This window comes from Epinephelus fuscoguttatus, linkage group LG6 (genome assembly GCF_011397635.1).
Source record: "Epinephelus fuscoguttatus linkage group LG6, E.fuscoguttatus.final_Chr_v1".
Taxonomy (NCBI): Eukaryota; Metazoa; Chordata; class Actinopteri; order Perciformes; family Serranidae; genus Epinephelus; species Epinephelus fuscoguttatus.
This window is the reverse complement of record NC_064757.1, coordinates 36,912,817-36,925,826: the sequence shown is the minus strand read 5'-3', so window position 1 is coordinate 36,925,826 and position 13,010 is coordinate 36,912,817. Positions and strand designations below refer to the sequence as shown.

At 35.4% G+C, this 13,010-nt stretch overlaps 1 protein-coding gene across 2 annotated transcripts in view; it reads left to right on the top strand.

Annotated features, from left to right (window-relative positions):
* Positions 1-13,001, top strand: part of fbxw8 (F-box and WD repeat domain containing 8) — a 38,231-nt gene extending 25,230 nt beyond the window's left edge. The window contains exons 9-12 of one of the 2 annotated variants that reach the window (XM_049578503.1): positions 135-262; positions 6,108-6,281; positions 7,496-7,612; positions 12,467-13,001. In XM_049578503.1, the coding sequence (XP_049434460.1) occupies positions 135-262; positions 6,108-6,281; positions 7,496-7,612; positions 12,467-12,632 (585 nt within the window). In that variant the 3' untranslated portion in view covers positions 12,633-13,001. The remainder of the gene's footprint in view (positions 1-134; positions 263-6,107; positions 6,282-7,495; positions 7,613-12,466) is intronic. The other variant, XM_049578502.1, reaches the window with a different exon arrangement.
* Positions 13,002-13,010: the final 9 nt, after the last annotated feature.

The following is a 13,010-nucleotide window of genomic DNA, read 5'->3' as shown; positions in this document are numbered from 1 at the left end:
TGAATTGTTTAAGATATTTGTCCTGTGGCACTGACTTAAAGTCCGGACTATGTATTTAAAGAGATTAGAGTCATCTCTTGATTTGTGCATTTGGAGTTTTAATGATTGAAGTTTATGTGCATTCTTGCTTTCAGATCCACGTCTGCAGCCTAGAGACAGGCAAACCTGTGGCTTGTGTTGGTGACTCGGTGGGAGATTTCACTTGCATCAACCTGAGAGACAGCCCTCCTCACCTTCTGGTGTGTGGAAACAAAGACAGGAGGTAGGACACTAAGACAACAACAAACACTTTCAGACAGACTGACTCTCTGGATTTATTCAGACATCACAAACAGTTGAAACCGAGCCAAGAACTTAAGCTGAAAGGGACGTCTGTTCAATAGTTTTCCCACAGTGGCACCTGATGAAAGAAGCTGAGGCTAGCGTACTTGCGATGGAGAACAGGTGTTAAGAAAGTGTGTGAGAAGACAAAGCTGTATTCAACTTGTGCATTAGTCACACTTCTCAGCCTCTCTGTTGCCTCGAAAAACAAAGCGTAGTGAAGAAGAAGACAGAGGCGTTGACATACGTAGATGTGAGACGTTTTGTTCTTTGTGTTGAATAGAGATATCTGTCTTTCTCCATCCTCCATTACCTGGGACACTATACAAGGAAAAAATCTGGCTGTCTTGATCGCATCCAGCGACAACACACACATCCATGCATGTACACACACATGCCACATCGCTAACCTGGCTCTCCAGATGAGGAAAGACACATAAAAGAGCCATTCTCATCTATTCTGCACTTGTTAGCGGGTGCTGCGGTGCATGAGCTGGCAGGAAAAGAAAAATCCCTGGCGCGTCTTCGTCCAAAGCTGCCCCTGCTGTTTCTATTCAGCACCAAATCCATCTGGCTGTTAAGTAGTTGGCTTAAAGCGAAAGACAGACCACATCATATTGTTTGGGTTCTGTTTTTTCCCCCATCTTTTTACTTATGACTCCTAGCAACTGTACAAAATACTCCGTTAAAGATCTTTTGTCAAGTGCCAAAAGGAAATGTTCAGCATTGTTTTGACTGAGGAATTGAAATGGTTGTTTTCTCGCCAGAGCATTGTCAGAATCTTTATCCAACTCCTCTCTGCTTTACTTTTGGTCTTTGCTTTCTGATAGATGTGTAGTTTTGTTGAGAGAGAGCCACACACCAGCTTGGCTCTTCCACTTTGGCCCCAGCTAATGCAGCGCACAGTCGAAAGACAAATGGGGGAGACTGAGGGACAGTCGGCGATCTTGGCCCTCTGACAGGGTGGCTGAAGGCCAAAGCCTAATGCATCCCTTCTTTTTGTCCAAATGAGTTTTGTCCCTCTGTTTTTTGGGAGATCCAGGGAGCAAATGAGCGGTCTTGGTAAGGGCTGTTTGGAAGAAGGCCACATCTGTGCAGACGGGAAAGATGTGGGCTAAGAGCAAAATTGGATACAGTAAGAGAGAGGGAAGAAATAGAGTGTCGTACCTGTGGCTATTGGTCACTTATCATTATGCAGGTCTTCACTTCTTGAGTCCAGACAGGAGAACACTTGAAGTCTTGGATTTGACTCAACTTGTTCTCGCCAGTTCATAAACTTTCAAGAGGACCTATTATGCACATTTTCAGGCTCATACTTGTCTTTAAAGTTTTTACAAGAACACGTTTTCACACTTGAATGTTAAAAAACACTTTATTTTTTACTCATACTGTCTTTCCTAGAACACCTGTATTCACCCTCTGTCTGAGACGTTTTGTCTCAGCGTTTTCAGGTCTTCTGTATCTGCGCTCTCTACGCCTCTGCACTGTTATGCCAAGAATGAAACGCAACACACATCGGAAAAAGCCACATCAGGGGAACTAAACGCTAATGAATATAAGTAGGTTTTGAACCTGGACTTAAAAGACTCAATAAAGGAGGTAGATCTGATTGGGTGGGGGATGTTGTTCCAAAGTTTGGGGGCAGACACAGCAAAGATACAATCACCCCTGAGCTAAAGTCTGGAGCATGGGACAGCCAGGAGCCCGGAGTCCAGGGACCTGGGGGGTTAGGAGGTCTGCGATGTAGAATGGGGCCAGACCATTAAGGGCTTTGTACACAGACAGGCAAACCTTAAAGACAATTCTGGACTTTACAGGCAGCCAGTGAAGAGAGCCTGGCAATCTGGTAGCAGCGTTCTGAACCAGTTATCCTCTTCAAACCTATATCTAGCAATGTTTTCATTGCTAAAGGGTAGAGTAGCCCAGTGGTTCCCAAATGGTTCGTCCACTGGGTCCAGATTTCTCCTTAGTCATTAGTTCAAGGTCCACACAGTTTAATATACTGTACATATAGCGTCTTACTTTTGTTTGGCCATGTCGTCAACTACTTTGCTGCGTCCGTTAAGTAGCTGTTCGTTATTCACTCACTCTAAAGCAGGAAACGGCACTTGAAAGTAAAAGCTTTGTGCTGGAAATTCACTGTACTTTAAAACAAAGCGTGGTTTTTACAAACTTGACACATTTGGAGGTCACTCACGAACCATTCAGAATGGACCCGCGACCCACCAGTTCGGAACCACTGGAGTAGTTGACACAGATGTGTATATCAAACTCTTGTAATCTGGAAGAACAAATTGAGAAAAACAAAATTAAGGAGTTTTGAACTTTTGAATTGACACTGCCTTTTACCTGTTGTTGCATTTGGTTTAATCCGGCCTCATTCTTGACTTGATCTTGTAATAGAATATGATGTTCCTCACCCACAGGTTGTAACTGCAAAGTCTGCAGGGCAAAATTTGGCAATACTGTCACTGTGCACTGCAGCAGCCAAAATGTTTTAGAGTCTCAAAGTTATCCTTTCATATGGAATACTACACAAGACCACTTGGGATCATCAAATCACAGATTTACGTCAAACATAATCCTCAGTGTGCAATGATTAATGTCTGGTCCAGCTGAAGAGAACTAACTGGAGTTATCCGAGCCTCTCCCCCACTTCTCTTATTAGGCAGAGCTCCTCCTGATTAATGAAGAGGAGTCTGGCCACTGACAGCTCACTGAAGACAGAGCCGCCTCCAACATTAGATTTATGGTTCCCCGCGGCCTGCCAGTAATGCTCAGTCCTCATTGTTTAAACGTGTGCCTCCATCACGTAATGCTACTAAACAAGCAAAACTAACTGCGGACAACAGGACCACAGTGCCCATTTAGCCATTTAACTCTGATTCTTGAAAACATTTGTGGGAGAGGAAATGAAATCTGTTTGAGTCCCCAAAGTGAATTTGATTATGGAAATGAAGTCTTGGAAGAAGGTTGAGCCTGGATGGAGTCATGTCCTGGATGCTTTCAGCTGCAATAAAGCCACAATGACAACAGATGGAGCTGAAGGTCCCCTGGGCTTGTGCTGCTTATAAAACCCAGCAAGCAAAATCCCTGCTGTTATTGCCTTTTTCAGATAATAAATACTAATACAAATGGTATTAGTTAGAATAATAATCATCATCATAGTAATCATAATGCCATAAAAGTGCATATAACAAGTATTTTAAAGCAGAATTTATGAAACATACTGTGGAGAGGATGAAACACAAATATCCAGATAACAATATTTATTCAAATAAATACATGGATAAAAATATTAAACACATTAAATACAAAACCAGACATTAAACAAATAAATAAAAAAGATAAGAGTCGGATTAAGTCAAAAACATTCAAAGTCTGTTAAAACATTGATTTCAAAGAGGAAGCTCAGTATGACAGGTTGTCTGCTCGTGACCACAACAGCCAGTGTTTTAAATGTGATCAGCAAAATCCTCAAATCAGTTCTGTATTTGTGTTTCCTTTGTACGGAGATGTGTGACATATGTGCACGTATTGAAAATGGTTTGAATCGTGTGTGTAACAGTTTGTTATCTGCTGTGTGTTGACTCGGTGCCAGACCGAGCACATTTGGCGCCGTAGGCGAGCTTCCCCTGGTGACCCCCCCGCACCCCTCCTCTAAACAGCAAGCAAAAATGTGTTATTGATTTTATCCATTATATTAATTTTATTAAGTACAAACAAGAACGAGAGCTAATGAGTTATCAACACAAACTGTACATTTCTATTTACGCTATTTACATTAAAAATGTTACAGTATATTATGTCATTAAAAAATTAATGGTATAGTATACCATAGTGTAGTATGTAAAAAATCAAATATATCATCACACATATCATAGTATAGTCTACCATAAAATTTTCATAAAAACTTCATAGTGAAATTAAGTTATAGTACAGTCTGAGATAAAAATCTAAAAAGACAAAAGTCATAACATGTCATAAAAAGTGTCAAAGTATAGTACGCCATGAAAATGTCATTGTAAAACGTCATAAGAAAAGAGAAGTTGTCGTCATGTTACAGCCTTGTTATATTAGGAGCTAATGACAAATCAACACAAAAAAACTATATAGCTAAAAAACAATAATAGTAAATAACAAAAAAATTAATACAGTTTGTGCGAATTGGCAGAAATTCATCTTTTTCTTGCATCCTTGCAGAACCCATTTTAAACAGCCAAGTACTAAACCATCGCCGACTGTTCTGACCAATAGTCATCATTTAGGGCCATTAGTCGACTAGTCGCCCTCATCTTTACGATATTAATTTAATTATTAAATGATATATTTTGGTGGTTTGAGTTGAAGGTGTGAGAAAGAATAGTATCAGTAACATTGTTAACACTGTGCTACATTACAGAGAAATACAAAACCGTACTAATGAACCTTCATTAATATAGGCCCATATTTTGTCTACAAGTGCAGGTCACACACTGAGCGAGCCGCCTGTTAATGACGCTGTGGGCTAATGGGCATGTAGCTACTTCCATGTTTCAGATGATACGTCATGTTTGTAGTCGACCAATGAAGATGAGTTTACATATCACCTTGGGTTCGTCCTTCACCTTCTCAAAATGATCCCACACTTTGGATTTCCTGCCCGACATGTTATTAACTAGCCTGTGGAATAACCGCAGGTACCAGCCCTGGAAATTAACCTGACTCCTGTCTGACTGCTGAGCGTGGACACTTCCTGTGTCTGTCCTTTCAAATTAAATTCCCACATGGTCCAGTCATATAGGTTTAGATTTATTTTGACAAGGCGAAGCTCCTAACAGAGTTTCATGTTTGTTTGCAGAGTTGTATATAGAACGATCCTGTTGACGTGTTTATATTTTTGGGATCGTTATCATCAGCCTGTCTCATACATACTATGAATTAATATTTTTACATTTTCATTTTTCACCATACTACATACATTTTGCATCCCCATGCCTTTTATCTGTGTTTTTGTTTTGTTTGTGATTCATTTTTTTTTTTCACTGTTCCGCAGAGTTTAAATGTTGAACTGCTTCATGTTTAACACCTCCTACTTGATCAGCTCAAATCTAAATTCTGTTACATAGCTTTCTTTTTTTTGCCTCTTCCTCTGACCCACTGTTGCAATACTCCACTTGTACCATAGTGGATGTCTCAAGCTTTATCTACAGTTACATTACATCAGTTCTTGTTTTGTTGGTTTCTGTCCTTATGTCACACTGTGGCAGATATATTCTGCTGAGAGGAGATTAAATAATGTCATATTTGGATTAAGTTCAGGGTAAATAAGGCTGGAACTAAAGCTTTCATTGGCACATCTGCTTCACTTGATATTTGTCTTTGGTCTCTTGGCTGAATGTTGAAAGTTCCTTCAGAAGTGAGAATAGTGTCCTTTTGTCTGTAAATGAATGCTCTCTTTGACAAACAGTACTCTCCGTCTCTTGTGCAGTCTTGGAGTTCTGCGTCTCTGTGAGCAGGAAGTGAAATCCTAAATTACCACGCTTCACTGGAAATGACTGATTCTATTGTACTCACTTCACTTCTTATTCTTTTATTTGACTCCCTTTAAATCACTCCAGAGAAATTCCTAAAAAAGAATTTGGCAATATAAAACGTACCAAGTGATAGGCTCATATTGATGTAGTTTGACCCATAATAGAAAGCATCATGTTTCTCAGTTGACCGAATTACACTGACATTGCACAAAAAAGCACCACATTTCTCAACAGATGAATAATCCTTTGTTCATCTCCGCTCTGTTTCAGGGTGAGGGTGTTTGACCTACGAGCTGGCTCCTCCGTAGCGTCCCTGTACGCCCACCACCTGGGCGTCACCTCGGTGCAGGCAGACGACTGGAAGATTGTGAGCGGCGGAGGCGAAGGATTGGTGTGCGTGTGGGAGATGAGGATGGGAGCGAAGCTGTGGGAGATGCACAACAGGTGGGACTGTCTTTCCCCTGAGCCACTGAGAGGAGATACTCTGATTAAACACAAGTGCACATTAACCGATGAGTGATATGTTTATTTCAATGTAGTTTTGACAAATTCTGTATTGTCTACATAACAAATATAAGTTGCATGCAGGCTTTTATTTTGAAACCAACTTAGTGCAATATGCACAGGGTCCAAATTAAAAGAAAATGTGATTGTAGCTTTAAGCTGTTCAATTATTAGAAAACATTAAAGGGGAGCTATTATTCCTTATTTTCTGACATATATACTATTACAAGGATTGGTGTTCATATTAAATGTGACCAAAGTTTCAAATAATGAGGTAAATCTATTCAATAGTGCTCCGTTAATACTCTGTTTCCAAGGTTTTTTGGCTAAAAGATGACCTCATGACAGATTTCTTTATATGGTCATCTGCTCCAGGAACGCTAATACGAGTGTCAACATTACGTAGCCTGCACTGCTACATGCTAACATCAGGGAAACAATTAAACATGGCTGCTGATACTATAAACTTATTCATATTTGTGCTGGAACATGTCCTGTTGTGTTCAGAAGCTTTTATTGGTGATTTTAAACGGGAGAAAGTGCTACTATGCACAGTCATTCCCCGGCTGTAATTACACTGCTACTTGTAGCCGCATATTAACGTCAGTGAAACATATAATCTTGGTTGCTGATGTTGTTATTTCTCCCAGATTTCGGCTCATGTCAGGTTGTGTTTAGAAGCTTCTACTGGTGATTTTTAAGAAGAGAAAGTGCCAATATTCTCCATTACAGTCATTCTCTGGCCACAATGGTGGTGCAGAGACACAAAGGTGCAGTAGACCAAGAAGCGCTGACCAATTAGAGCAGACTGGGCTTTTATTTCATGAAGAGGACTTAGAGAGACAGGCGCTAAACAGATAGTGTCAGACAGAGGGTGAATACAGATGGTCCAGTACAGACAGTATGAGGAAAATCAAGTGTTTTAATGAATGTAAACATGCTCTAGTAGAAGCTTTTAATGAAAGTATGAACCTAAAAGTGAGCATAATAGGTCCTTTTTAATTTTGCGTCTAATGTAAGGAATAAAATTGGGACATTTAAACATCTTTACATTTGCTCAAGAACTATTTGTACAGAAAGACTCACACGCACAAGTAAAAAAAAATTATTTATATATTTTCTACTAAAGGTGTTGTTTTCTATCTCGGCTGCAGACATCCTGTAAGGCATGTACACTTCAACACCAGCACCCTCGTAACAGCCAACATCCCGGATGACAAGTCGCCAAGGGGGGCCTGCATCACAGACGATGACCTTACAGCTCACCGCAGGTCACTGATCTCCCTCCCACACTCTTCTTCTTCTTCTTCTTCTTCTTCTTCTTATTTTAACCTGGAATTTTTCTTGACATCCACCTCCCATTTCCCACAAGACTCTCTGAGTCAGAAATACTCAGTGTGCTCATTCACTGCTTCTCTGTACCTTTGGATTTATAGAAGCAAAGGCATATGCCATAAAAAGTCATACAAAATGCATAACATAAAAGTCAAGGTATAGTATGTTAAAAACTTTCATAGTATAGTATGCCATGAATATTTCATAACAAAATGCCATCGTATAGTATGCCATACATTTTTATAGAAAATGTCATAGTGTAATAAAAAATACCATAGTACAGTATGCCAAAATATTTTCATAATAAATGTCATAGTTTAGACTGCCATTCAATTTTCATTAAAAAATATAAAAGTATAGTCTGACAAAAAAAAAATCATAAGAAATGTCATGGTAAAGTATGCCATAAAAAAATCATATTAATGTCACAGAATAGTATGCCGTATAATTTTCATTAAAAAAAAAAAGTCATTTAAATTGTCATTGTATAGTATGTCAAACAATGTCATAGTATAGTACGTCATAAAAATGTTATATATAGTATGTCAGAAAACATGTCATAGTATAGTATGTCAAACAATGTCATAGTATAGTATGTAATAAAAAATGTCATACGTAGTATGTCAGAAAACATGTCATAGTATAGTATGCCAAAAATGTCATAGTATAGTATGCCATAAAAAATGTCATAGTATATTATGTCAAAAAATGTCATAGTATAGTATGTCAAAAAATGTCATAGTATAGTATGTAATAAAACATGTCATAGTACATTATGTCAAAAAGTGTCATAGTATAGTATGTCAAACAATGTCATAGTATAGTACGTCATAAAAATGTCATACGTAGTATGTCATAAAACATGTCATAGTATAGTATGCCAAAAAATGTCGTAGTATAGTACGTCATAAAAATGTCATATGTAGTATGTCAGAAAACATGTCATAAGGACAGAGGGATGTCGTATGCTGTAAAGCCCTGTGAGGCAAATTGTGATTTGTGATATTGGGCTTTATAAATAAAATTGAAAAATTGAAATAGTATAGTATGCCATAAAAACTGTCATAGTATAGTATGTCATAAAATGTCATAGTATAGTATGTCATAAAAAATGTCATAGTATAGTATGCCATAAAAAATGTCATAGTATAGTATGTCATAAAAAATGTCATAGTATAGTATGTCATAAAATGTCATAGTATAGTATGCCATAAAAACTGTCATAGTATAGTATGTCATAAAAAATGTCGTAGTATAGTATGTCATAAAATGTCATACGTAGTATGTCATAAAATGTCATAGTATAGTATGTCATAAAAATGTCATAGTATAGTACGTCATAAAAATGTCATATGTAGTATGTCAGAAAACATGTCATAAGGACAGAGGGATGTCGTATGCTGTAAAGCCCTGTGAGGCAAATTGTGATTTGTGATATTGGGCTTTATAAATAAAATTGAAAAATTGAAATAGTATAGTATGCCATAAAAACTGTCATAGTATAGTATGTCATAAAATGTCATAGTATAGTATGTCATAAAAAATGTCATAGTATAGTATGTCATAAAATGTCATTGTATAGTATGCCATAAAAAATGTCATAGTATAGTATGTCATAAAAAATGTCATAGTATAGTATGCCATAAAAACTGTCATAGTATAGTATGTCATAAAAAATGTCATAGTATAAAATGTCATAAAATGTCATAGTATAGTATGTCATAAAAATGTCATAGTATAGTATGTCATAAAATGTCATAGTATAGTATGCCATAAAAACTGTCATAGTATAGTATGTCATAAAATGTCATAGTATAGTATGTCATAAAAACTGTCATAGTATAGTATGTCATAAAATGTCATAGTATAGTATGCCATAAAATGTCATAGTATGTCATAAAATGTCATAAAAACATGTATGTCATAAAAAATGTCATAGTATAGTATGCCATAAAACATGTCATAGTATAGTATGTCATAAAATGTCATAGTATAGTATGCCATAAAAAATGTCATAGTATAGTATGTCATAAAATGTCATAGTATAGTATGCCATAAAAAATGTCATAGTATAGTATGTCATAAAATGTCATAGTATAGTATGTCATAAAAAATGTCATAGTATAGTATGCCATAAAAAATGTCATAGTATAGTATGTCATAAAAAATGTCATAAAATGTCATAGTATAGTATGCCATAAAAACTGTCATAGTATAGTGTCATAAAATGTCATAGTATAGTATGCCATAAAAAATGTCATAGTATAGTATGTCATAAAATGTCATAGTATAGTATGCCATAAAAACTGTCATAGTATAGTGTCATAAAATGTCATAGTATAGTATGCCATAAAAAATGTCATAGTATAGTATGTCATAAAATGTCATAGTATAGTATGCCATAAAAAATGTCATAGTATAGTATGTCATAAAATGTCACAGTATAGTATGCCATAAAAAATGTCATAGTATAGTATGTCATAAAAAATGTCATAAAATGTCATAGTATAGTATGCCATAGTCATAGTATAGTGTCATAAAATGTCATAGTATAGTATGCCATAAAAACTGTCATAGTATAGTATGTCATAAAATGTCATAGTATAGTATGCCATAAAAAATGTCATAGTATAGTATGTCATAAAAAATGTCATAGTATAGTATGCCATAAAAAATGTCATAGTATAGTATGTCATAAAATGTCATAGTATAGTATGCCATAAAAACTGTCATAGTATAGTATGTCATAAAATGTCATAGTATAGTATGTCATAAAATGTCACAGTATAGTATGCCATAAAAAATGTCATAGTATAGTATGCCATAAAACATGTCATAGTATAGTATGTCATAAAATGTCATAGTATAGTATGCCATAAAAAATGTCATAAAATGTCATAGTATAGTATGCCATAAAAACTGTCATAGTATAGTATGTCATAAAATGTAATAGTATAGTATGCCATAAAAACTGTCATAGTATAGTATGTCATAAAATGTCATAGTATAGTATGCCATAAAACATGTCATAGTATAGTATGTCATAAAATGTCATAGTATAGTATGCCATAAAAAATGTCATAAAATGTCATAGTATAGTATGCCATAAAACATGTCATAGTATAGTATGTCATAAAATGTCATAGTATAGTATGCCATAAAAAATGTCATAAAATGTCATAGTATAGTATGCCATAAAACATGTCATAGTATAGTATGTCATAAAATGTCATAGTATAGTATGCCATAAAAAATGTCATAAAATGTCATAGTATAGTATGCCATAAAACATGTCATAGTATAGTATGTCATAAAATGTCATAGTATAGTATGCCATAAAACATGTCATAGTATAGTATGTCATAAAATGTCATAGTATAGTATGCCATAAAAAATGTCATAAAATGTCATAGTATAGTATGCCATAAAACATGTCATAGTATAGTATGTCATAAAATGTCATAGTATAGTATGCCATAAACCATGTCATAGTATAGTATGTCATAAAATGTCATAGTATAGTATGCCATAAAACATGTCATAGTATAGTATGTCATAAAATGTCATAGTATAGTATGCCATAAAAAATGTCATAAAATGTCATAGTATAGTATGCCATAAAAACTGTCATAGTATAGTATGTCATAAAATGTAATAGTATAGTATGCCATAAAAACTGTCATAGTATAGTATGTCATAAAATGTCATAGTATAGTATGCCATAAAAAATGTCATAGTATAGTGTCATAAAATGTCATAGTATAGTATGCCATAAAAAATGTCATAGTATAGTATGTCATAAAATGTCATAGTATAGTATGCCATAAAAACTGTCATAGTATAGTATGTCATAAAATGTCATAGTATAGTATGCCATAAAAAATGTCATAGTATAGTATGTCATAAAAACTGTCATAGTATAGTATGCCATAAAAAATGTCATAGTATAGTATGTAAAAAAATGTCATAGTATTGTATGTAATAAAAAATGTCATACGTAGTATGTCATAAAATGTCATAGTATAGTATGCCAAAAAATGTCATAGTATAGTATGCCATAAAAAATGTCATAGTATATTATGTCAAAAAATGTCATAGTATATTGTCAAAAAAAATGTCATATATAGTATGTCAGAAACCATGTCATAGTATCGTATGCCATAAAAAATGTCATAGTATATTATGCCAAAAAAATGTCATATATAGTATGTCAGAAACCATGTCATAGTATAGTATGCCACAGAATTTCAGAAGAAATGTCATGGTAAAATATGCCATAAAAAATATCATGACAGAAAAATAAATGTCATAGTATAGTATGCCATAAAAATGATCAGTATAGACTGCCATAAAATCCATATACAAAATATCATAGCATGGTATGACATAGTATGACTCTTGGCAAGAAAAGTAAGAAAAAAATGAGTGCATTTCCCAAAATTTTAATGTCTTACTATAACTGTTAACATGGAAATATATATATACCATTGCCATTGTCAAAGTAATTACAGTACCTTGTTATTACAAATGGGGTAGTTGTTAGAATGGCTGGAAGCCTGTCTCATGCCACTTGTGTCATTAATTTCCCACTTTCTCAAAATTAAATTGGGACCACATCTCCCAGACAACCTGCTGCTCTTCGCAGTGGGATTGTTTTCTTAATGCCTGCAAACCAGCATGTAACAAACTGAATTACGTCTGCTCCATTTTTAACTTTTTCTTTAAAAAGTGAAACAACTAATATCTCCGTTGTTAATATTGTTGCTCATATAAATGTTTTTATCCTTCAGACACAGAGGAGTCATCTGCCATTATGACTTCTCTGAGGACGCGTTGTCACAGGATCACATCCTTCCCATCTGCAGGTCCGACTACACTGAGTCAACCGGCTACAACTACAACATCGGCCTGGCTGTGCCTTATGACAGGCTGTCTGGCTCCCATCCATCCCACTGATATACAGTTTTCCAAACTGTAACTGGAGTCAGTGAGTGACTGAAGGAACAAAAAAGACTTTTACCATTCATCAGTTTGATTTTCTAAACTGTAATCTTTTATTTAATTTCTTTCCTTTTATCATGCAAGTCAAATCAAGCTTCTTGGAAATGTAACATGTCAGTGTATGTTATCTGTAACTGCTGGTATTTGTAATTTACAGTGTAGAAGCTGCCTAGATGTTGCACAGGATCACAGACGTGTAAACCATTACAGTAAAATTAATCAATTTTTAATCGACGATTGGTTTTCTGGATTTGATTCGGTGTCGCTGTGCATCATCACAGTAATAAAAAAGTCATATTTTTACCTCATTCACTGAGTAAGATTCTTCTTAGT